Source organism: Emys orbicularis, chromosome 8 (genome assembly GCF_028017835.1).
Source record: "Emys orbicularis isolate rEmyOrb1 chromosome 8, rEmyOrb1.hap1, whole genome shotgun sequence".
Taxonomy (NCBI): domain Eukaryota; kingdom Metazoa; phylum Chordata; order Testudines; family Emydidae; genus Emys; species Emys orbicularis.
In genome coordinates this window covers 69032339-69058770 of record NC_088690.1, presented here as the reverse complement: position 1 = coordinate 69058770, position 26432 = coordinate 69032339, and the positions used below count along the sequence as shown (strand labels likewise).

Genomic DNA, 26432 nt, shown 5'->3' with positions numbered 1-26432 from the left:
GAGTCAATGTTAAACAGCCACTGCTCTTTAAATCCACACCCAAGCTTATTCTGTACTAACTTCACACGCAAAAAAGCTTTAAGGAAAATACCTTTAAAATAGAGAAATGTTTTGGTCAACATGTGATGAGTATAAATATTTTCATAACAAAATTCTGAAACCAAATGACAAGCTATTCACATCTAAGTGTTAATGAGTTTCTGTTAAGGTTCATTTGGCAGTTCCTTGCCATTATTTATTTGCTGTATTTGATCTTGCACACAGTAGATTGATTTACTGGCATTTAAAGGTGACTGCTTTACTTATTACTTTAACAATTACACTGATCTCTCTATTGCCACCAGCATTTTACCAGTGACCTCAGTTCTGCTTGCAGCCTTTAATCTTTCAAAGCAGAACAAAACAAGATTGAGTTCTACACATAAAACAGTGAGAGAGAGAGAAAAGGTGTGGGTGGGTGAGTGGGTGGCAGTAAATGGGTTGCTTTTTCCTTAAAGTTCATTGATCTCTGTGTGGTCACACTTGTGATGAGAATGTTAATTGAACAGGTCTGAAGGACAACATATATTTTATTAGCGCGAAGTAAATCACCAGAGATAGTGACAATGTAATGTAGAACTAAAACAAATTTCTTTTAGACATGTTATAAGAATGGGCTTACATTGTCTTTCCAGGTATGAAGGATTATCATGTTTATCCCACATCACGGCCAGTGTCCTTATAGGCAGGAAATGAACACAACCACTCCTTCAGAGACAATGCTGCTACTGGAAAATGAGAGGCACCCCTCTGCCTCATGCTACATAGGCTATGGTTCTTGGGCACATGGTACTTGGAAGACCCGCAGCACTCCAAGACTATCATCGCCCACAGTGACAGAGGCCAGAACCCTGAATCAAACCTGGGACGTCACAAGACAGTGAACAGCAACCACTAGCCCAAAAACCTAAAAAGACACCCAAGACTCTTATTGCTATTTATCGCTTAGAGCCTTAGATTGTGCCAGAAGCATGCCAGGAGCTTTACAGACAACAAGATAAACTCCCTGATCCAATCAGCTTCTGAGTTCAACAGATGACACACGAGCAAGGGCAGACACAGGCTGTCTTCACCACCAGGCAAAGCTCTGGCATTTCTTTGGTGAAATGCTTGGCACCTGTCACCACGGGCTGGCAACAGCAATCAGCTCGCAGGGCCCTCGCCCTTTATGAGGAAGGAGAGGAGCAGGGCTGAGTGCTGGAATCTCTGCTTATGCACCACACAGCAAGGGGGGGGGCATACAGAGGTACTCTTGACCCCATCTGCTGCTCTCAGCAATGGCTGCCAAGCAGGGAGAGTGCAAGGATGTTTCGCGTCCTAGGCGAAACTTCCACCTTGCGCCCTCTCCCCTCCCCACCCCCTCCCCGCCCTGAGGTGCCCCCCCGCGGCAGCTCCCCACCCCCCCGGCCCGGGGAGCCGTGCGGCAGCTCCCCACTCCAGCTCACCTCTGCTCCGCCTCCTCCCAGAGCCCTGCGGCACCTCCCCCGCGGCAGCTCCCCACCCCACCGTCGCCCTGAGGCGCCTCCCCCCCATGGCAGCTCCCTCCCCCCCCCCGCCCGGGGAGCTGTGCGGCAGCTCCCCACCCCAGCTCACCTCTGCTCCGCCTCCTCCCCGACCACGCCGTCGCTGCTCCATTTCTCCCACCTCCCAGGCTTGCGGCGCCAATCAGCTGTTTGGCGCCGCAAGCCTGGGAGGGAGAGAAGCAGAGCGGGGCGGCGTGCTCAGGGGAGGAGGCGGAGCAGAGGTGAGCTGGAGCGGGGAGTTCCCCTGCGTGCCTGCCCCCCCCCTTACTTGCTGCAGGTGGCCCTCCCTGTGCCCCCCTGCCCCAGCTCCCTCCGCCTAAATGCCGACGACGACCGGGGCGGCCGAAGATCCGGCCGCCGCAGTCGCCCCCGAAGAAAATGCCGCCCCCCAAATGCTAGTGCCCTAGGCGACCGCCTAGGTCACCTAATAGGTTGCACCGGCACTGCTGCCAAGGCATATCCACAATCAACTAACCCAATAATTTACATGCCAGAGAAAGTCAAAGCAGTCTCTTGATGCAGAGGGTATTTACACTCTCTTCCAGCTGCCAACAGGAATTGGGTGTGTAAATCCCCTGGTAAATGGTGAGGACACACTGTTATCCCCTAAAATCCAAGCATTCGATATTTATAAAGTACTTTCCAATCCCAAAAACACAGGAATAACTTCACCAACCAGTGAAGTACTGCCATCTCAGGACTGAACACATAATTTAACAGATCACACAAACTCTACCCAACCACTGACATGGGAAGTGAAAAACAATATCACACGCAGTTTAAATTGCAGGAGACATTCGTGTAAACAGAACACAATTAACCAAATTGGAATATGGCTTAATCCCTGACTAGTGAGAAAGTGGCAAAGATTCTATTACAAATGGAAAATTCTCCTATGAAGCCTGCACAGAAAGTCAAGACGACATAAGAATAATGGTTGGTAAAGTCCATGTATAAAACTATGACAAAAAGACTTTTATAGCCAAAAACCCAAGAGATGGTAATTTTAAACAAGTGAACATGAAGGGGGTTACATGACTTTTCCACTTTTTAACATCATAGCTATCTGTATTCTATCACATTTTGTCTCTCAGAATGAAATCTCTTGTTTTATTATCGGTCAGAACAAGTTCTCTCACGGGAAATCTCCGATGAAAATGAATTATTGGCATCAGTAAAAACCAGCCCAATGTTCTTTCTATAGTAGCTAATTTCTGACACTTTGATCCACTCTACATCTGTGTCCGTTGAATGATACCCAAAACAGGAATTTATTTATAATACCATCTACCAACGAGGTACATTACAATACGACAAACTGATATGCTGCCTCTTTTTAGTGATCCGTAAAGCTAGTTATTTAAGGTGACATTAATAAAAATGTCACATTACTTTGAGAGAAAAACAAATTTCACAAACTTCATACCAAAACTATTTGGCAATACACAGGTTAACTTGTGCTGCTTGCTGTCTGCACTGGTATTTGAAACTCAGATGCTTTAAGGACACAGAACTCAAGTAATAATCTTTTAAAAAAACCAATAATATTGCAAATCAAAGGCTTGATGCTGGCCGACCAGGTTCCCGCTCATGCTCATGCCAATTCACTTGTGTATTAGTACTGATCAAAGTGATTGTTAAATATATAAGAATATATTTGATGTTTAAACTTCATAGGATGTTGCATGCATCGTTTTCATTTATCTGTATCCTGTTAGAATGTAATAGAAAACATCTACATTGTATATACCCCTGTAACTAAATAACCCTTCCTAAGAGAAAGAAGCCTTGTGTAATGTAAATGAAAAACTTTAACACAAAATACCAAATCTTGCGCATTTCAAAGCAAGCGGTCATTATATGTGATGATCAGAGATCAAAGACTCTAAATGCATTCTGCTCTCTCTGTCATCAAAGAAAGAGCCCATGTGGGTAGCCTGTCAATTTGTTGACACAAAGAAAAGTCCATCATCTCTGGACTGTTTGGATTCTAACAGAGGAGAATAACTGAACAAGAAGATGGAGATCAAGAGAGTTATTCTGGGTAGCCCTGAGACACTTTTGGGAAACTAGCAGATTACTACATCTCTGCCACCATTTGCAATTAAAAACTGTTACTCACATGTACATATATTTTACCTGCTTTAATCTCTAAAAACTCTCATTTCTTTTTCCTAGATAATAAGCCTTTAGTTAGTTTACTACAGAATTGGCTACAAGCATTGTCTTTGGTGTGAGATCTAGGATGTAAATCTACCTGGGTGAGTGACTGGTCTCTTGGGACTGGGTGTAGCCTGGAATATTTGTGTTTGTTGGTGTAAGTGACCATTTATCACATAGCCCAGCTTGCCTGGGTGGCAAGACAGACTGGATTGTGAAAGGGGACTGTCTATGATTCCATGGTAAGACTGTTACAGTGACCCAGTAGTTCACATTTGATACTGGCTTGGTGAAATCTAATTATAGAACATGTCACCAGTTTGGGATGTCTGCCCTTCTTTGGACAGTCTGTCCTGAGGTAGGCACTCACGGTCGTGAGCCACTCCAGACAGTGTGACAAAAGGTATTTCTGTTAATTTTCATAGAGCATTATTTTGCTCACTGCTTATAACAGCCAGTTGGAAACTTGATATTTGAAATGGTTCTGCCTTGGCAACTGCACACTAGTTTGTTACTGAAGAGCTGCTCAAAAGTACTAGGCAGCTAGCTTTTTGCAGTTACACTGAAACCTTTGTTTTGAGGAGGAAGGAGAGACACAAAGAATTACACAGACTTTGCAGAGACAGGACAAATTTTAGGTCCCTTGAAAGTACAGAGCATCAGCCTTCACCAGGACTTCCTACGTATGCAAGTTTGTGATAGGATAATGAAAGGGACATTCAAGGTGTTAAAAGCTTCATAGCAGATTATCCTTAGAACATACTTATTGTCGTTCTGAACCAGTTACAGCAATGAGTAACAAAACTAAAGCCCCCATTTATTATAGATGGGACTCCCCCGGGCCCATAAATGTCCTAGAAACACAGAAGTCACAAACAGAAAACATCTGTAGTCACCTACTCCCATATTTGTTAATAAAGTGATCTGGAGATTTTCATTATAATTTTTGTCCTGCCTTGTCCTCATTTGTTCAGGTACAGGCAGCTGATCAGTTGCGTCGGGAAAGACTTCCATGCTTAATTTCCACTATCTCAGAATGCCTATAAAACTTAGAACAAGAGGAATTCCCAGAGCTGTCTGATGCTGGAAGCTCAGCATCTAAAAATGGGCAATCCAGCATGGCAGTTAAAGATGAAAATATGTTAGAAACTGCCTCATTTTCTGTGGAATGTAGACCAGTATGTGTATAAGGACTGTTGAGCATCAGAGTACAAAACATGATCGAGTACCACAGCATTACCTGTTTGTAGCTATCTGGTTGTCTAATGAGATTGGTTTCTGTGACAGAGAAATGACCGATGGTCTGATCCATATGACAGCCACTAGTGTAAGAATGAATCTGAAACAGACAAAATTAGATAAACAGATATAAATAAATATAAACAGACCAGGTCGTTAATGACTGAAAGCTGGTACTATCTGAAGGCTCCTTGGCGGCTTGCATGAAGTGAATTGGTGGTCATGACCCAATTCCCAACAGACAGGTACACACACAACTGCCACTTGCTGAATCGGCCCTATTTGTGACAGTGTCCTAGAAACCAAGGCTGAATGACCCTGCGGAGTGAACAACCTTCTTACTCATAAAATGGTCTCACTATGTCAGCAGTGTTAGCCAGGTGGCATGCGGAAGTTTCCACTGTTGCTGCCTGGTTTAAAGTCAGAGGGCTTCACTTCCCAAGGTGTTTCAGGGTCTAATACTTTTACCCCATAACAGAATTCACCTAAAATATTTGTAAAGCATTAAAAAGTTATTAACACATTTACACACATACCTGTTAGAGCTATACACAATGTATAGCTTCTGATCTCTTCCCTTAATGCAGAAAATGCCATTAGGTATATTAAATCTTTGCTGTAAATCATAACTAGCTCTTTACTGATGCTGCCAGAAACTTGCCCCAGCTGTTTTGATGATCATCATCAATTATATGAGGAAGAATCTTCCCAAGTTAGTCAGGGGAACAATAAAAAGCAATTCCCTCTATTCAATGCTGATCCCTTTGTTACTGTAATAACTGCAGCTGTCAGACAAGATACTAGTGCACATTTGTCATACAATCTTTCACATTTCATTAATATTTCTGTCCACATGACATGAGAATGTTAGTTGCTTTTCTTCCCTTGTTCTAATATTACTATTATCATGCACTTAGGGATTGACAAATATTTTAAATTGATGATTAATTATCCTGTCTCCTTGAAACTTAACATGATTCTGGTATTCCTTTTTCAAAACTCACTTCTGGTGGCAATCCTCTGGCACAACACACAGGTCTGTGCGGAAGTTTTTAAAAAAGAAACAGCTCCAAATGCATTTCTCTCACTCTAAATCATGTCGCTGCTGCTTCCTTCCCTTTATTCAGTTCTGGACTCTCCTCCAGCCTGATGTATTATGGCACCGAATCCTTAGGCTTTCTGGAACTAGGATTCAGATCTGACCTCTCATCAATCAAAAGTCACGTCAAAGAGATCTTAGGACATAGCGACGTGAAGGACATCAGGGTCTTCAACCAAGTCGGAGTACTTGATTGAAATGGACCTAACATTGGTACCATTGTAAAGGGTCAAAGCAATTCCTTCATCATGAAACTTTAAACTAGGTTCGACGGGGACAGGTGAGCAAAGCCCGCAGGTAAGTGGGGAACATGGAGACCTGGGAGATGGGTCAGAAACGAGAGGGAGTGTGGGCTATATTGGCAGAGAGAAAGGAGGGTCAGGACAAAACTGGGAGGAAAGATCAAACCAGTATCTTAGATGCCTATATACAAATGCGAGAAATATGGGTAATAAGCAGGAAGAACTGGAAGTGCTAATAAATAAATACAACTATGACATTGTTGGCATCACTGAAACTTGGTGGGATAATACACATGATTGGAATGTTGGTGTGGATGGATACAGCTTGCTCAGGAAGGATAGACGGGAAAAAGGGAGGAGGTGTTGCCTTATATATTAAAAATGTACACACTTGGACTGAGGTAGAGATGGACATAGGAGATGGAAGTGCTGAGAGTCTCTGGGTTAGGCAAAAAGGGGTAAAAAACAAGGGTGATGTCATGCTAGGAGTCTACTACAGGCCACCTAACCAGGTGGAAGAGGTGGATGAGGTTTTTTTTAAACAACTAACAAAATCATCCAAAGCCCAAGATTTGGTGGTGATGGGGGACTTCAACTATCCGGATATATGTTGGGAAAATAACACAGCGGGGCACAGACTATCCAACAAATTCTTGGACTACATTGCAGACAACTTTTTATTTCAGAAGGTTGAAAAAGCTACTAGGGGGGAAGCTGTTCTAGACTTGATTTTAACAAATAGGGAGGAACTCGTTGAGAATTTGAAAGTAGAAGGCAGCTTGGGTGGAAGTGATCATGAAATCATAGAGTTTGCAATTCTAAGGAAGGGTAGAAGGGAGAACAGCAAAATAGAGACAATGGATTTCAGGAAGGCAGAGTTTGGTAAGCTCAGAGAGCTGATAGGTAAGGTCGCATGGGAATCAAGACTGAGGGGAAAAACAACTGAGGAGAGTTGGCAGTTTTTCAAAGGGACACTATTAAGGGCCCAAAAGCAAGCTATTCCGCTGGTTAGGAAAGATAGAAAATGTGGCAAAAGACCACCTTGGCTTAACCACGAGATCTTGCATGATCTAAAAAATAAAAAGGAGTCATATAAAAAATGGAAACTAGGGCCAGGTCTACACCCAGCCGCTAGTTCGGCGGCTGGGAATCGAAGTTCTGGGTTCGATTTATCGCATCTGGTCTGGACGCGATAAATCGATCCCGGAAGCGCTCGCCGTCGACTGCAGTACTCCAGCTCGGCGAGAGGAGTACCGCGGAGTCGACGGGGAGCCTGCCTGCCGCGTGTGGACCGCGTCTGAACCGCGGTAAGTTCGAACTAAGGTATGTCGACTTCAGCTACGTTATTCACGTAGCTGAAGTTGCGTACCTTAGTTTGAATTTGGGGGGTAGTGTAGACCAGGCCTAGGACAGATTACAAAGGCTGAATATAGGCAAACAACACAGGAATGCAGGGGCAAGATTAGAAAGGCAAAGGCACAAAATGAGCTCAAACTAGCTACGGGAATAAAGGGAAACAAGAAGACTTTTTATCAATACATTAGAAGTAAGAGGAAGACCAAAGACAGGGTAGGCCCACTGCTTAGTGAAGAGGGAGAAACAGTAACAGGAAACTTGGAAATGGCAGAGATGCTTAATGACTTCTTTGTTTCGGGCTTCACCGAGAAGTCTGAAGGAATGCCTAACATAGTGAATGCTAATGGGAAGGGGGTAGGTTTAGCAGATAAAATAAAAACAGAACAAGTTAAAAATCACTTAGAAAAGTTAGATGCCTGCAAGTCACCAGGGCCTGATGAAATGCATCCTAGAATACTCAAGGAGCTAATAGAGGAGGTATCTGAGCCTCTAGCTATTATCTTTGGAAAATCATGGGAGACGGGAGAGATTCCAGAAGACTGGAAAAGGGCAAATATAGTGCCCATCTATAAAAAGGGAAATAAAAACAACCCAGGAAACTACAGACCAGTTAGTTTAACTTCTGTGCCAGGGAAGATAATGGAGCAAGTAATTAAGGAAATCATCTGCAAACACTTGGAAGGTGGTAAGGTGATAGGGAACAGCCAGCATGGATTTGTAAAGAACAAATCATGTCAAACCAATCTGATAGCTTTCTTCGATAGGATAACGACTCTTGTGGATAAGGGAGAAGCTGTGGATGTGGTATACCTAGACTTTAGTAAGGCATTTGATACGGTCTCGCATGATATTCTTATCGATAAACTAGGCAAATACAATTTAGATGGGGCTACTATAAGGTGGGTGCATAACTGGCTGGATAACCGTACTCAGAGAGTTGTTATTAATGGTTTCCAATCCTGCTGGAAAGGCATAACGAGTGGGGTTCCGCAGGGGTCTGTTTTGGGACCGGCTCTGTTCAATATCTTCATTAACGACTTAGATATTGGCATAGAAAGTACGCTGTGACGTTATTGATATAATCTGGGACCATATAGATCATTGTTGCAACCAAGGTCCTGTAGTGGCACCCAAATCTTGTATAAAGGGGGTCAAATGGGGTGTCTTAGACAAGGTTATGGTTTACTGGTTATGATTAGGCTGTCTATATGTGTGTATCAATTTTGTAGTTGAAGTTATGAATATTGGCTCTATACTGTCTGTATTTCAAACTTATGCTATGCTGCTGGGTGACATCCCAGACAAACTGGTGTTAGCTCTGCCTAGCCTGCTTGATGGCCCATTAAGGACCATCAGCTATACAATGGACCCATTGAGAGAAGGCAAATATGCCTTGAGACTCAGCAAAGTATGCAGGAACTTGCCCATGTGACTCCAGACTCCATTTTGCTGTAATTTTCCACAGTAAGGACAAAGAGGTGTTCTTACACCTGGAAAAGACTATATAAGGCTGATGCCTCATCTCCATCTTGTCTTCAATCCTGCTTCTTACCTCTGGAGGAACTTTGCTACAAGCTGAAGCTTTGAACAAAGGACTGAGGACCCATCCCAGCTGGGGATGTATTCCAGAGACTTGATTTGAACCTGCAGTTTATTCTATCGCTGCTGCAAGCCTGAACCAAGAACTTTGCCATTACTGTATGTAATTGATTCCATTTAACCAATTCTAGCTCTCATCTCTATCTTTTTCCTTTTATGAATAAACCTTTAGATTTTAGATTCTAAAGGATTGGCAACAGCGTGATTTGTGGGTAAGATCTGATTTGTATATTGACCTGGGTCTGGGGCTTGGTCCTTTGGGATCAGGAGAACCTTTTTCTTTTACTGGGGTCTTGGTTTTCATAACCATTTGTCCCCATAACGAGTGGCACTGGTGGTGATACTGGGAAACTGGAGTGTCTAAGGAGATTGCTTGTGAGACTTGCGGTTAGCCAGTGGGGTGAGACCGAAGTCCTCTTAGTCTGGCTGGTTTGGTTTGCCTTAGAGGTGGAAAAACCCCAGCCTTGGGCTGTAACTGCCCTGTTTGAGCAATTTGTCCTGAGTTGGCACTCTCAGTTGGGTTCCGCCAGAACCGCATTGTCACATACGCTTATTAAGTTTGCGGATGATACCAAACTGGGAGGGATTGCAACTGCTTTGGAGGACAGGGTCATAATTCAAAATGATCTGGACAAATTGGAGAAATGGTCTGAGTTAAACAGGATGAAGTTTAACAAAGACAAATGCAAAGTGCTCCACTTAGGAAGAAAAAATCAGTTTCACACATACAGAATGGGAAGAGACTGTCTAGGAAAGAGTACGGCAGAAAGGGATCTAGGGGTTATAGTGGACCACAAGCTAAATATGAGTCAACAGTGTGATGCTGTTGCAAAAAAAGCAAACATGATTCTGGGATGTATTAACAGGTGTGTTGTGAGCAAGACACGAGAAGTCATTCTTCCGCTCTACTCTGCTCTGGTTAGGCCTCAGCTGGAGTATTGTGTCCAGTTCTGGGCACCGCATTTCAAGAAAGATGTGGAGAAATTGGAAAGGGTCCAGAGAAGAGCAACAAGAATGATTAAAGGTCTTGAGAACATGACCTATGAAGGAAGGCTGAAAGAATTGGGTTTGTTTAGTTTGGAAAAGAGAAGACTGAGAGGGGACATGATAGCAGTTTTCAGGTATCTAAAAGGGTGTCATAAGGAGGAGGGAGAAAACTTGTTCACCTTAGCCTCTAAGGATAGAACAAGAAGCAATGGGCTTAAACTGCAGCAAGGGAGGTCTAGGTTGGACATTAGGAAAAAGTTCCTAACTATCAGGGTGGTTAAACACTGGAATAAATTGCCTAGGGAGGTTGTGGAATCTCCATCTCTGGAGAAATTTAAGAGTAGGTTAGATAAATGTCTATCAGGGATGGTCTAGACAGTATTTGGTCCTGCCATGCGGGCAGGGGACTGGACTCGATGACCTCTCGAGGTCCCTTCCAGTCCTAGAATCTATGAATCTATGAAAGCCTAAAGACAGTTTTCCTGGGCTCTTGGGCAGAAGGGTACACAGATTAAACAGGACTTAGAAGAGCCCCTCCAACAGGCATCAGGAACAGGGCACACATTTACCCAAAATAGACATTTTGCTGCCATAGAAGACCTGGTATTTAAACTCTGCCTTCTGGGCTAACACCTTCTTGGGGAGGTAACAGACCCACAACACACAGGGCCACAGAACAAGTTGAATCCCATAAGATGGCACAATGGCAGGCATTACATATAAAATACACTACCATAGGCCTCCTTTTTTAACACACTATAAAGGAGGCTTATGGTAGTGTATTTTATATGTAATGCCTGCCATTACTACTAAAGCCCAACATCAGGCTGAAAGAGGGAAAAAATTGCAAGAAAAATAAATTAATCTTGGGGGACTCAGAGTCGTTTTTAAGCTGCTAGTGAAAAAAATGGGTTGGAGTGGCAAGAAAGTAGCTCTTCATATAACCTTGCTCTAATGAGCGCTGCGTTTCAGAAGGTTCCAAGCTCTCTGCTGAAAGCATGTGGGGAACATGTGCTGCCACAGGAACTGCCAGACCAAATGAGGCCAGGTCCACCCAGCCCAGCATCCTCTGACAGTAGCTAGCACCACATCTTTCAGCAGAAGATACAAGAAATTCTGCAAATGCAGTTATGTGATAACTTGTCCACAAGGGAAAGTTCCTTTGGTTGAAGCTGGTTTATGCTCTGAAGCATGAAGGTTTATATAACCCTTTCAGTACACTTCTTTTAAATATTTACTACTATAACTAAATAGTCTTGTGGTCTAGTCTGTATAGATGTCCAAACCTTTCTTGAATCCTGCTAAGCTTTTGACCTCAATAATTTGTGGTAAGAATTTCCAGAGGCTAATTGTGCATCATATGTGAAAAAGTATTTCCTTTCATCAGGTTTAGGAACGATTGAAGGTCTAGAAAAATCTGCCTTACAGTAATAGAGTAAAGAAGCTCAATCTATTTCGTTTATCCAAGAGAAGTGGAAGGGGGGCTTAATCATTATCAAGAAGAACCTACATGGAGAGAAAATATCTGACAATAGAGGGGTCTTTAATCTAACAGACAAAGGCAGAACAAGATCCAGTGGCCAGAAGCTGAGCCCAGAAAAATTCAGACTAAAAATAAGACACTTTTTTTAAAAACAGTGAGGGTAACTAACCATTGGAATATTTACCTACGGATATGGTGGATTCTACATCACTTGAAGTCTTTAAATCTAGATTGGATGTATCCTTATAAAAGATGCTCTAGCTCATCCAGTTATTGGGATTGATGCAGGAATGGTCTGATGTAATTCCATAGCCTGTATTATACAGGAGGTCAGACTAGATGATCATAACCCTTCTGTCCTTAATAATGTGCAACATTGCTCCTTTCAGTTTTGCTCATTTCCCTTTGTCCTTGTATTATGAGTAGGGCCCTAACAAATTCACAGCCATGGAAAACGTGTCACGGACCGTGAAATCTAATCTATAACCCTGCACAGGGCTCCAGCTGCTAGTCCTCTGGGGATGTGGAGGGAGATGACTTCCTCTTTCCCTGCAGGGGCTGCCCTTGGGGCAGGTCACACCCACCTCTGGGATCTCCTCCAGCTGCAGGAAGCTCCACGGTTCAAGCAGTTGCCTCCCCCCACACGGGAAGGCAGGGGGCTCCAGCTGTCATCCCCCCAATGGGGCAGGAGACTGCCAGGAAAATGGGACCTATGGTAACCCACCCCTCGTACCCTGTGACCCTCACTTCTCTGCTTCTGCTGGCAGTGGCACTGGCTTTACAGCCGGGCACCCAGCCAGCAGCCTTCCTCTCTAGCTGCCCAGCTCTGAAGGCAGTGCCACTGCCAGCAGCAGGGCAGAAGTAAGAGTGGCATCCCATGACCCCCCTACAATAGCCTTGTGACCTTCCCACCCTTACCTTTTGGGTCGGGACTCCCACAGTTACACCACCATGAAATTTCAGATATAAACATCTGAAAACATGAAACTGACTAATTTTAAAAACACCTGGTTGTGAAACTGACCAAAATGGACCCTGAATTTGGTAGGGCCCTAATTATGAGATACCACATTTCCTCTCTAAAGGTCTGTCTATACTGAAATCCAAAGTATGTGACTGCAGCTCAGGTAGACAAATGCATGCTAGCTTTAATCTATCTAGCATGGATAAAAACAAAAGGAAGCTGCAGCAGCATAGGGTTGAGCGCCAGGCATTCTAATTTACCAAGTTTATATCTTAACTTTCTCACACTGGTGTATAAATAGACAGTTATATTCTGAGCAGGTGCCCAATTTTGTAAATCCATGATCTGACACCTCATTGAATTAACAGAATTTACCTCTGTGATCACAACTTGCCCCTCTTCCAGTTCAATAGCAATTTCTGTCTGAGCTTTTTACCAGATATAGAGATACCTCACAATACCAAACGGAGAATCATCATGTTTTCCTGAAATTCAGGAAAATTCTGATATTTCTTTTCACATACTTATTCTGGCACAAAAACAAAAAAAATCAGTTTTAAAAACAATTCCATATAAATTTACAATGGACACACTTAAAAAGTCCTTTCCTGCTTTAGCCATATTATGGTTTCCAGCAATATTTCCTATACCTAACATGCAGAACACTGCCAGAATTACTAGTATCTCTAAAACCAGAATGAACTTAAAGTGCATACCCAGAGTCTGTTGAATGACACTCCAAACACAGAGACTAGCCTGTCAGAACCAGTTTGAATTAACATACTGAAATCTGTAGAAAGTTGCCACCAGTGTGCTAAAACTATAGATCATTATCAGCCATAATAAATTCTGTTCAATATTCAAGATACATATCCTCATAAGTTATTAAACACAGTGAGTAAAAGCAATAATTATAACTTTGTAGAGCCATCATTCTGAAAATCTGTCAGTACAACAAAAAACATTACACCCCCCCCCTTTGCATGTGGTGTCTGTGGTTTCATACCATACCACAACAGTAAGATCTCATATACAAATCATATTAGGTAAGCTGAATTTTCAAATGGAATTCCTCAAAAACCTCAAACTTTTTATAGATGGCAGCTTATTTTAGATGATAAAAACTATATTAATGCAATGGTATGGCATATTTCCGCATCCAGAGGGGCCAGGAAATATACAATCATGGTGCACACAGCAGCTGCAACTTGACCCTTTTGTGCATATATAGTGTTTTCTGTGACCATGTTTAACTACTAAGCATTAATATATATATGTAATAGAGCACTGTTACAAGGCATTTAGAACTTTATCTTTCAATTATCCAGAACACAGCGCACTGTTATTGCTACTCTGCACTTAACTCACACTGTAGTGCCTAGGTATCAGAGCACATGTAATATCATTAATGGTTATGCACTGAATACTAGGGCTCAAATCCATCCTTATGTAAGCAGAGTCAGGATGAGCTCTACCCTGACATCTGGTGGTGAATTATGGCGAGTGTGGAAAAGAACTTCAGGGGCTGATCTTGTTTGCATAGGCACACCCACCCCGCCTAGCATGAGCCCACGGCAGCCCAAAATGGTCACTTTCGCAGCTGTGGGATCCCCAGTTTCTCTGTTATTGGGGCAGGAGGAATAAAGTGTTGTTACCCTGATTATGTGAATCAAGGACAATGAAACTGTTTTATGACAGAGGGTCTCACCATCACCTAAGTAGCACTCACTAGACAAGGGACATGGGTTCCAAAACCCAGTGAATTGAGAAAGGTTGGGGACAGGTATGTGTACCTGATGGTGTGGGCCTGGAACATCAATTACACTGCCTCCTCTCCCCACTGTTGAATAACAAAGCTAATTTTGATTCCATTAGGAGTTTAGCTAGAGGCTGCTGAATTGAATTCACTTTGGGCTAATGGTGCACCAGCACTGGGGCTCCCCTACTACAAGCTGAAAACACTAAAAGAGCTAAAATTACTGAGCTGAGATCACTGAGTGCTGTGTTAACTAGTGGGGGAGCCTGAAGATATATTGCTAAGCGGCTGGCAGAGCGGAACAGTTTGTGGGACGGTTGGAGCAGCCCACGGAACAGCGAGCGGAGCAGTTTGCGGGGACAGCTGGAGTGGCTCACAGGACGGCTGGAGGAATGGAACGGCTGGTAGAGCAGAGCCGTTCCGTGGTGAAGGCTGCAGCAGAACTCCACAGAGAGGCGGGGCAGTCGGCCTCGGACCACGTAAGGTGTCCCTTAATACCCTGTGTGCCCCCCGCATTTCCACCCAGGCTGGGGGGGTAAAACTCTGCAGAAAAACTTTTGAACTCTGGGGCAGCACTGACCAGGGACAGAGACTTTTGGGCTGTTGGACTTTGGGGTGATTGGACTTAAGACCCTGAGGGGAAAAGGACATTGCCAAACTTACTTGGAGGTGGGTCTTTTGCTCATGATTTGTGTTATGAATCCTGTTTGTGGTGTTTCCCCAACATAATGCCGCATTGTTTCCCTCCTTTATTAAAAGGCTTTTGCTACACTCAGACTCCGTGCTTGCAAGAGGGGAAGTATTGCCTCCTAGAGGCACCCGGGGGGTGGTATGTAATTGTCCCAGGTCACTGGGTGGGGGCTCCAGCCGGTTTTGCATTGCGTTATTGAAACAGAACCCCTAGATACTGAACCCGGCCCTTGTTGCTGCCAACTCAGAGGGGCAGAAGGGTTACACTTACATGCATGCAGCTTTAACGGCAGCTCTGTACACACATCAGAGAGCAGAAATTGGCCTATCATCTTCAAAAATATGTACTTCTATCCCCAGGGACCTTAGATTTATATCTGGCCAGTTTACTTGTGAAATCATAGACTCATAGACTTTAAGGTCAGAAGGGACCATCATGATCATCTGGTCTGACCTCCTGCACATTGCAGGGCACAGAACCTCACCCACCCAGAACCTCCTATAATAGGCCCATAAACTCTGGCTGAGTTACTGAAGTCCTCAAAACATGATTTAAACACTTCAAGTTAGAGAGAATCCATTATTTACACTAGTTTAAACCTGCAAGCGACTCGAGCCCCATGCTGCAGGGGAAGGCAAAAAAAACCCATGGTCTCTACCAATCTGACCCAGGGGGAAATTCCTTCCCAATCCCAAAGATGGTGATCAGTTAGACCCTCAGCATGTGGGTGAAACAGACAACTGGGAAATATTTCTCTGTAGTGACTCAGAGCCCTCCCTATCTAGTGTCCCGTTACTGGCCATTGGAGATATTTGCTGCTACGAGTTGCAGATCACCCATATGCTATTGTAGCATCAGTCACTTTACTGTCACCAGCTGTGCAGAGCCTTTATGACGGTGAAAGAATTAGTTGGATTCTCTTCTGACTTGCATATCAACAAAAAAGTTATTCTCTTGAGACCCAAGCACAATCTCTGTTGGGGGTGGTGCTGGACAGTACAAAAAACAAAAACAAAAAAAACAGCTTGATTTGCATATCCCAATTTGACCCTGCAATTCCCAGGGGGAGAGGGGCTGGATGAGAGTTCCATTCTAGTTCCACACCATGAAGACACCTTTGTAAGTGGCACCATTGTTGTGGACCTCAGTACAGAGGTCAAAGACTTGAATCAGCCATGAAGCACAAATTGCCCTCTTTCGTTCCAGGTCAGGATTGAGCCACATTTACAATGGGCAGTGTGTAGTAAAAGTTCTTCACTGCTGCACACGCAGTACCTAATCAATGCTACATGAAGGACTTCAGTCTCCAGGTTTTCAGTCAGGCACCTTCCACTAGTGATAAATTCATTTAAAAAACAAAATAAAAACTCATTAAAGTCTTAAGATTGTAGTGCCATATATAGTCATTAAAGCTGAGAAGGCATCTTCATTCAAACCCTCTTGTTCTCACTTTCAGAACTTTCTGATAAAAGCTTCCCTTTGGGCTGCAATTTCTCAAGCTCATTTATAGCCTCAGAGACTTTGTGGAGGTTCCCAGTGGCTCTATTTCAGTTATCCAAGTATATGAAAAAGGTCTTTCACTAGTGAAAGTATTTTTAGATATTTATTTTTCCGTCCATGGCCATCAATGCTCCCAACTGGGAGTTGCGGCTCTAAGACTTCCCTTCTACCCATACAGGCAATGATGCTCAAAGCTGTTTGCAAATTTCAGGTGAGCATGCAAAAATCAAGCTTAAAATAGAAAATAACCTGCAACCTTGACTGTGCAGAGGCTACTGCCACTCTGTGATTTGGAATTGCTTTAGCTTTCCTGGTTTAAATCAGACTTTCACTACTATTTTAAGAAGAGGGGGATTGTATTTAATTTTCCAATTCTTGCTACTTTTGATGCTGAAGTTGTGTCCAACACTTTGAATAAAAAACTGAGAGGTGGACATCTTGCATTACATTTCTGCGCGTCTGTATGAGTAACCTGCACTTCTGCCCTGGCCAAGCAGCTCCCAATTAGGAGGACATGAAGAACAAGCTCAGACATGTTCTGATAAATACAGAGGGAACCTACGTTGGTGGGGAGGATGGTGAATATGCCAAGCTGCAAGGGAGAGCCACTCAAAGATTATAACCTTGTGGCCATGGTACATAATCCATCGGTTTTTTCAGGATTTTGCATAGAGGATTGAAGAGGGATATATTTGTATTTACAGGAGTAGATAAAACACTGTACAAAACTAGTGAACCAGTGTTAATTACAGACCTGGGATTTACTGGTAGGGCATAAATAAGAAACAATTCCACTGTGAGTCAGAAGAATTTTTACCTTATGCAAGAGTTTACATTGCTCCTGATGGTCAACGTGCAAACTCCGCCACTGGAACCGCAGCCTGCCAGTTAACCACTGGAGATATCGGACATCTACTTCTCTTTTCAAACAAGGTTCGAGTGCTATTTCGGTCCTGTCCTTCCAGCTGTTAGAGAGATTATCTTCACACTAAAAGCAGAAGATAGCAACAAAATGGTTTAAATCTTTGTCTACATTTTCAAGTCATTAAGCAGTAGATAGCAGACAGGATGAATAGGACAAACACCAGCCAAAAAAAATAATCAGCACCAGAAAAGAAAAGAATCCCCTGAAAACGAGTCATAAATGTTGGAGAGGTAGAGGAGTAATAGGACCTTTCTGCACCTATGGTGGGTATGCCCTAAAATAATAGTATTTTGGAGGAAAGTAAAAAGAATTTTGAAGGTAACTAAAGACACGCTACCCACAGAACCCATAGTGATTCTACTAGGTTACAGCCTTAGAGGCCCAGCTAGGGTGAGGTTGGCTGAAGTGGAATTAGGGGCCCATGAACCCTAACCCATAAGTCATCCTTTTATCCAGAGTGACTCTACTCCTCTACATAGACTTCTGTGAGGCCACTGCCTCGTGCTTGTATCCTGAATGACCAAGGGGTGATTTTAGTGGAAATGAGATTTTTATCATTTTCCAACTTTCACCAAAATCAACAGGGTTCTGCCCACTGATACCTAGAACATGTCCTGAAACTGATCAAATGTAGTTTTCAAAAGTTATCACATTACATAGAGACAAAAAGAGAAACGCCATCAAGTTGTGTGTAAAGCCTCAACTTCGCTCGGCCAAAAATACTATCAGGCAAAAACGTTGCATGGTTCCTACCTGATGGGCTGATTGTCCCTTCCTCCCTGTCTCTAAGGCAGAAGCTTTCACATGAAAACCAAAGAAACCACATTTAACTGCATGCAAGGAAACACCCAATTCTCCAGGATAGCACAGTGCATTTCTATGAGAAAAATTCTTTGGAAGATAAAGCTTTTTCCATCCAAAATTTGTATGCAGTGTAGTTGTTGAGTATCTTGAGCAACAGGAAAACCAGAAAGAAATCAATTATCTTCTGTCTTATGGTCAGTGTGGCAACCTCCTGATTAAGTATTGCACCCTGATGTCAGCCCAGTCAGCTAGAGGAGCTGAGTCAGTGACCTCACAAAGAGACTTGTGTCTTGCCCTTCTCAGCCCTTGCAGGCAAGCTCAGCATTTTCTCCAAGCTCTGTTTTGCCTTCTACCAAAAGAAAAGGAGGCAGCAGCTAACAGAAGATTATTTCAATCCATCAACCTCTGTGTTCTGGATCCTGTACATGCCGCACTGTTCCACCTCTACATACGTTGAAAGAAAAGTTAAAGTCTCAGCTTTACCGGGGGAGCATTAGCTGGTGACCCTGGGATCCTGAATGCTTCCTGCACCTGGAGAGGTAGGTCAAATTTTGAATCTATGATGATTCACTTCCTACAGTTTCTTTCTGCAAGGGAGGTTGGCTGCACTCAATATTTCCCTCATCCTTGCTTTGTAAATTAGCAAGGATCAGAACCACTAACAGACCATCAGGGTTTATTTAAAAAACAAAGCTATAAGCAGAAAGAATCTGATGGCTGTGTTTGCCCAGCCCTTTCCTCCCCAGGTAACCCCTCTTAAAGGAACAGAGTCCACAACCTGAAAAAGGCTGAAAAAGAAGAGGGGAAAATGATGAGACACCACCCTGATTTCCTCACCACTCCAGCCTGGGCCTGGAAAGGTGCAACAGGAGGAGAAAACAAGATGACCTTGACTACAACTGACAGGAATGTGAGAAATTAAGAGCACCACAGGCCATTTTCCAGAAGCAGTTGGCTGTCTCTCCATGCTCCCGCTTTGCATAGCCTCCTTGGTGTGTGTGTGTTTGGGGGAGGGAGGGAGGGAGGAAGAGCTGCAGGGGTTTCTTTAGCCCCATTATTTTCCCTCCCATCCCACGTCGATCAAAAGTTCTACCACCACAGGAGACAATGCTGCCACATGTGCTCCATGTGGGTGTGATAATTCTGCCACCTACCCCTTGCTGCAGGGGTCCCTGTGTGCCTGTGATTACTCTGCTACTGTGTGGGCATATTCTGCTGCCCCCCTCATGCAGATGAGGACTGTGCCACATGTCCATGAGATCTTTCTGACTCATTTCAACCAACACAACTGCAGCATGCAAATTAACTAGGGAGGAACGATGATTGATTATCTCTGATGTCACAATTACAATGCTTAAGAAAGACTTGAGCTTTTGACATGGCCTGGACTAATGGTATAATTAGATACAATAATCATTAATAATTTTTCTTAATTACAACATAAATTCTTCAAATGTAGATTATTCAAAGCAGTAATGAAGATGTGTGCATATGAGAATATTTGCGCCTTCAGAAACTGTGGTTCTGTACCTGAAGAGAGCCCCTCCACCCCCGCAAATGATGTCACCCCAAGATAAATTTCTTTAAAGGGGGCCATTTTAAAGTGTCTCCTGCTGAAGTTAAGACCCCGTTTCCAAAAAGCACTTAAGCAGGTGCTTATATCCCACTGACTCCAATGGAATTTAAGCACATGTGCTTTCCTGAATCAGAGCCTTCAATATTAACAAGTAACATCTTGTAAAAAAATTCAACTGGTCCATGATGGGTGAATGTATTTTCAATTTCAGGCCTAAACTAAAACTGCAAATCGTAAAAAAAAAAAAAAAAAAAATTTTAGTCCTGTCTTAAATGTAAATTTCAACACAATCTTAACAGGTGAATTAACCACAACGCAAGCCTAACTTAACCTCATCTGCTAAGATGCCCCCGTAATACTGTACAGGTGTATATTTATTAATAAACATGAAAAAAAGCTAGTCTGACTGCATGGCGACCTACTAGTACTGTGGGTCTTTCCCTTGTTCTGTTGTTCAATTATAAGTGCTTACTATGGAAACAGACAGACAATGTCCCCATTTGCCAACAGGGAAATGAGGTCACCTTCCCTGGATCCCCCTTGTCCAGAAGTTCAAGGCTGTTGCCTCTTTACTAAGTAACTTTGGCAAACACATCTAAACAGAACAGCAGCCTATGGCTCACATGGTTTTGCCAATGTTAGCAGAGGCTACTGAACTATGAAATTGTATAAAAACAGCAGTGCAGTTCATAAACTTGACAACACAAACAATTAGCTTGGGGAACACCCACAGCTGTATATAACATAGTAAAGCATCAAATGTATATGCTACCAAGGAGCTATATCCTCAAACTCACTGGGTTACAAACATTATACTAGATTCTGCGTTCCCTGTTATTTACTGTTCAAGTCTTTACAAAGGACCTGTATTAGAGATTTCAGAACACCACTCATGATGCTCCCAGGAGGTTTACCTCAGGAAAGAATGGTATTAGATTTAATTGCCTTGCAAGTCCAGTGACAGAAACACTACATGGAGCTAAATGTTATTGTAGCAACCTGTTTTAATAATATTAAAATAAGGAAGCCACTGCATTTTTCAACAGAAGCTTTCTATTCCTAGTATTTATTTCACACCTCCTTTATGAAATGTCTAGGCCTGCTATGGAATATGTAGCCTGACATAAGTAAACACCAAAAGGAAGAGAGCCCTTGGATATTAGACTGTGACCTCAATTTCAGTCCCATCTCTACAATCTAGGGTTATTTACTGCTCTCCCACAGAGAGAAATCACTAAAATGCTGACCCCAGCTAAAGCCTTTGCTTCTAGTATCACTATGCATTTATCTATCTAGCAATAGACATTCATGCAAATTCAGTGCTGTATGCTGAACGGGCAGAGCATTCTGTCACCAACACAGAAAACATAGCAAGAGCAGCCACTCAGGACTCAAACTATCCTTCCCCAAGCTGAACTGCACCAAAACAGCACTGGGAAACTTCCCTTCAATCACATATCAGAAAAGCTCTTTTCCTATAAAATGAAATGTTTGATATAATGAACATTTGTCTTTATTTACTCTGATGGATGCTCAGGGAAAAAAAGACTCATTCACCCAAACTATGGAATGATGCCGCTTGTGTACAGCACCTAAGTTGCATCAAAGCACGTCAATCCCCTCACCAGAGCTTTTAAGTCTTCTCTGATTGACCAATACAGCATTTGTCCAATCCTTGTATACTAGACTATCTAGAAATAACTGGGATGCCTGTGATGAGGGCAACTGTCCAACAGAATCTCAAATGAGGTCCTTAGTCTCACCTCATTTAATATTGCACTTCTGGAGCATCTTCTGCCTCAAAACGGAAGGTGCTGTTACAGGCCTCGTAGTCTATTTATTGGTGGGTTCACATAAACACACACAACCCTGGAAAAATGACAACCGGCACTTGTCCATTAAACAAAAGATCCCTATCTGTGTCCTGCTGTAAGCGGCTCACCTCCTGTTACTGGAAGGGCTATTCTATTCACACAGAGAGATACAACGCAGGCCCTCTCAGGATTACTTTCTGCACCAGAGACGCTTCCCATATGAAAGGAACCATGCCCCTTTTAGGGCTCTCTGGATGCCAAGGAACATTTATAAACTACTGACTTGGCTGGATCTAAATATATTTTGTGCCTGCACAACACATTATTAAACCTCTGTCAGTAACCACAGGCAGATAACAGCATGTCACCCCAGGCAGAAGTCTAGACATGCTTTGGATCAGGACCTTGATTTTCTTTGTAGTTAAAAAAATCTTTACAATGATAAAAACATAAGCCACCTCAAAAGCTGGACAGGCCCTAATGCTTTAAACCATCGTAAATGATTACAGCAGCATGAGCACTTAAACTGGCAACAAAGTACAGTGTCACTTATGAAACAACTTCAGCCGTCTTTAGTCCTTAAATGATGACTGGTGACTACTGATGAGTTGAAAGGTGACCACTTAATAGATGCATATTTAGATTATTGCTCATGCATGTACTTAGTACTAATGAACACTCACACTTAATGACTTTGCTGTGCTCATGCACAGTAACCAATTATTAATTGGCCTAGCTGATATCCAACTGAACTGTTTTCACATTTTGCCATGGAAATTCTTCTCAATCAGAATGATTTACATGCCAACGTTTTAAAGTTCAGCCATTCAAGTTTCGCAGGAACGTGTGTGACAATTATTTTAAAAAGGAAACATTTTTTCCCTCCATTCTCCCTCTGCTCAAAAATGAATTTTGCTCTGTTACCTCCCTTCCCCACCAAAAAACCCTCACCACACCATTGGGAAGAGACAAAGCAGTCCTCTTTGTTCTATGGAAAATCAAAGAACAATGGTGTTACTAGAGCAGGCTAGAAGAGAAATAAAACAACAAGGCCTTAAATTATATAAATTGTTCATCACAGAACAGATTTAAAAATTTTATTAAAGTTAATGTTTAAAATCAAATTTACACAAGTTAAGAGGGAAGGTATAGTACATATGGGGTCAGGCTTGCGTTATGAGGGATTACAAGTGTCGGTTACAAGATTCATAAGATATATACATAGTACATGACCAGGACAGACTCAGATTGGGGTGCGGGAGTTTTTAAGATGTCAGTGGATAAATGATCTCAGGTACGCCACCCATAGAATTTATTTAGAGTCCAAGTCAGTATTGGTATAGTGAATAAGTACATGGGTGGGGTGCGTCCCTTGCTTGGTCAGGAAAGGAAGGAAGTGGGTTATTTCCCTGACTGGCGGTCTGTACATTTCAACATGGGCAAATATATTTGCAGTCAGGCAATAATACACGATATGGGAAGTGTTTCTTAGTGCTAATTATTCAAGCTGGGCTGCTAAGAGATTGGTGCCCTGGCCCTGAGGTGTAGGACTCTGGGATTGTCATGCCCGTTATCTATACCTTGTCCCAGTGGGCCCCCTAATCAAATGCTGCCCAATATCCAACTCTGCATTACCTTTACTTTTCACACTGGAAATTGTTGCAAAATACAACAGATTCAGGGAGATCCCAAGGGACTCGAGGTAATCTGTTTTACAATACACTGTTGTCTGCAGCACTTCACAGAAACCTCTGCATTGTGTGGCAGCACCACATTTTCCTGTAGTTTTCCTTACCTTTTTAATTCACAGATACCACATCTTCATGTTTCCACAGCTTTTCCATCAATAAACCTACTGTGCTGGTAAAATGGCATATTCTACAACCCCATCCTCTATAAGCAATGGGAAATTCAAAGACCTCTGCTCTCCGCATTGCTGTAAAAAACAGGCTGAGATGCTCTTTTGTGACTGTGAGCTGCCATCTGTTGGTGAGTTAAGGAATCCAAGGATATACCTATACCTATCTCATAGAACTGGAAGGGACCCCGAAAGGTCATCGAGTCCAGCCCCCTGCCTTCACTAGTGGGACCAAGTACTGATTTTACCCCAGATCCCTAAGTGGCCCCCTCAAGGATTGAACACAACCCTGAGTTTAGCAGGCCAATGCTCAAACCACTGAGCTATCCCACCCTCCTGGGATAGCTGCCTCGTTCTTTTGCTACTGGCTTTACACAGTAAAGGTGCAGAATTCATCCAAAGGTGAACTCTCTGCTCCCATATTCATACACAAACAACTAGCTACCTCCTTCAGATACCACCAGGATGGATAAAAATCAATTTTTTGTAAAACATCAAAACAATCGGATTTTTTTGATAAAATCCTTTTTGAAGAAAAAAACCTATCTAAACATAGTTTTAATTAAGATACATTATAGCTCAAAGATATCTCCAATAGTTCATGGATTAGGGACCCAATCTTATGGGGGTCACGGGGCTTCTGTATAGATTATTTAGGTTAATCTTTCTATCTTACCCAATGGGACTCAGTACTCAGTCCAGAAGATACCAGAAGAGATGCTTAGTTTTGCAGTTCTCAAACTGTGGATTTGTGTCTCCAGAGATAACATGCTTGTTAACAGCAAAAATGTTTTTAAATAAATCAATAAATAATATATAGAGGTGAGAAATAAGAGACCTCAACCCTATTGTCCCTCTGCAAATTTGTGTACACAGAGTCAATCCCTTACCTCTCTCCAAAAGTGCAAAAAGTTTCAAAAAGTTCAATGAATAGAAGATTGTTGGGGGCGGAATAGATCTGGACAAGGAGAAGAAGTCTGGAGATAAATGTGAGAAGGGAGAGACAGGCAGTAGAAACAAAAGTGAAACTGTTTGAGCAGCATATTCGAGAAGTCTTGAGGTCTTTCTGAGTGTAGCCTTCATTGTTTTGAGATCTACCATCCTATTCTCTCTCTAGAAGGGAAAACCTATAATGGCAGCAGGCCGTAAAAGAGACCCAGTTGGGGAATATTTTAATGAAGTTCCTCTACCTGTGGGTAAGACAAGCATGTGTGCATAATGCAAACAGTGCAAAAAGAAATGCAAGACCTGGTTGCCCGAATGAAACAACATCATGAGAAATGTTCCTTCTCAGGAGGAAGCTGCGTTGATGATGATGAAAGGAACATATCTGAACATGCAGGATCTTCAGGATGGTAAACTTTTTTTTTTTTTTTTCATACTTCTTTCTTAAGGACTGCCTGTCTTCCTTCTGGACTATTCTTGAATTTTCATGTTTGAGCAAAAAATATAGTTGTTACTCTATGGTACTATTATTTTAGATGCAGTTGTGATAAAAAATAAATAGGCTGAAATAGGCAAATCTTCCTTTTACAATTTCAGTAAAGTAGTACTGAGTGTCAGTGAATGCAATGAGTAATACTAAATGAGCAGTATGGTAATAATAATTAAATAACTGCATTTACTTATTTTGTTTAGGAGAATCCATCTGCAACATACAGGATTCTGAAGACTATCTACCTTCAAGATCACCATCATTTTCTATAGTTTCAGAGTTACATCATGTATGTCACATACCCACAGTATATCACCTGTAGCAAAAAGAAAACAGCCATAGGTAACAGAGTGGTAGCCGTGTTAGTCTGTATCAGCAAAAAGAACGAGCAGTACTTGTGGCACCTTAGAGACTAACAAATGTATTTGGGCATAAGCTTTCATGGGCTAAAACCCACCCACTAAAAGAGGAGGTTACTCACCCTGTGCAGTAACTGACGTTCTTCGAGATGAGTGTCCCTGTGGGTGCTCCACTCCAGGTGTTGGTGCGTCCCTGCGCCTTTGCTCGGAGATTTTTTGCAGCAGTACTCATAGCGGCCATGGATGCTCAGAGGCTGCCCCCCGCTGTGAGTCTAGGTTGATAGTATGCATGCGTGGCCGGTCTCCTCAGTTCCTTCTCTACAACGGAGGCCCCCCAACTCCGAAGTAGAGGGGGGGAGGGTGGGTAGTGGAGCACCCACAGGGACACTCATCTCGAAGAACGTCAGTTACTGCACAGGGTGAGTAACCGCCTCTTCTTCTTCGAGAGATGTCCCTGTGGGTGCTCCACTCCAGGTGACTTAAAAGCCGTGTATCTTAAGGAGGTAGGGACTTCGGATCTGATAGGAACGCCGTGGATAGTACAGCCCTGCCCAAACGTATGTCAGATAGAGGGCCTTGAGTAAGGGCACAGTGTTTAACAAATGTGTGCTCAGAGGACCAGGTGGCTGCTTTACAGATATCAGCCAGGGGAACTTTGCGTAAGAATGCTACAGAGGCAGCCAAAGATCTAGTGGAGTGTGTTCTGATGCCGTCTGGAGGTGTAACTTTCTTCATCTGATAGCACAACCGGATGCACTGAGAAATCCAGTTCGAAAGTCTCTGGGTAGAAATAGGCGTACCTTTGGAGCGCTCCGCAATGGAGACAAAATGTCTGGAAGAATTTCTAAAAGGTTTGGTTCTATCCAAATAGAAGGACAAGGCCCTGCGTACATCTAGTGTATGCACTGAGGCTTCGAACGAGTTCGCGTGTGGTTTCGGAAAAAAGGTCGGTAGGTGTATTGGCTCATTAATGTGGAATGACGAGTGAACCTTTGGAAGAAATTTGGGGTGTAATCGGAGGGT

The 26432-nt window shown here is 42.9% G+C and overlaps 1 protein-coding gene across 1 annotated transcript in view; it reads right to left on the bottom strand.

Moving 5' to 3' along the window:
* Window positions 1-26432, bottom strand: part of TEDC1 (tubulin epsilon and delta complex 1) — a 221172-nt gene that overhangs the window by 138943 nt on the left and 55797 nt on the right. Inside the window, exons 5-6 of the mRNA XM_065409430.1 lie at window positions 17456-17626; window positions 4963-5061 (exon numbers count right to left, since the gene is read on the bottom strand). Coding sequence (XP_065265502.1) covers window positions 4963-5061; window positions 17456-17626 — 270 coding nt within the window. The remainder of the gene's footprint in view (window positions 1-4962; window positions 5062-17455; window positions 17627-26432) is intronic.